At 30.8% G+C, this 364-nt stretch overlaps 1 protein-coding gene across 1 annotated transcript in view; it reads right to left on the reverse strand.

Moving 5' to 3' along the window:
• The window catches only part of LOC107612928 (DNA topoisomerase 3-alpha), a 17,303-nt gene that overhangs the window by 1,728 nt on the left and 15,211 nt on the right, over positions 1 to 364 (reverse strand). The window contains exon 21 of the mRNA XM_016314716.2: positions 170 to 238. Within this exon, the coding sequence (XP_016170202.1) occupies positions 170 to 238 (69 nt within the window). The remainder of the gene's footprint in view (positions 1 to 169; positions 239 to 364) is intronic.

Genomic DNA, 364 nt, shown 5'->3' on the forward strand with positions numbered 1-364 from the left:
CAAATATCAATCAAATAAATTTTAAAAAATATGGCTTGAATATACACATAGGTTCTCCTACAAGAGATTATTGCACTAAATACTGTCATGTACTGTTCAATTTAACTGACTATTATCCATCTCTATTTGTAAAAGTATTTCTAGTAACAACATAGATGTGCATACAAACCTGTGCGAGAGCCAGTGCCACATATTTCTGTCAACTCCGCAAGAATCTGATCACAGCCACCTATGCAACCTATCATATATCATATTGCAAATGCATTTATTAAACATTATTCTTCAACTAAATGAAGTTTGAGTAGTAATAAACTAATATGTTCATACCATAAGAGTGAGCTAATATGCTAAAGATTAAAAGAAC

The sequence above is a fragment of the Arachis ipaensis genome, chromosome B08, assembly GCF_000816755.2.
Source record: "Arachis ipaensis cultivar K30076 chromosome B08, Araip1.1, whole genome shotgun sequence".
NCBI classification, from domain to species: Eukaryota; Viridiplantae; Streptophyta; class Magnoliopsida; order Fabales; family Fabaceae; genus Arachis; species Arachis ipaensis.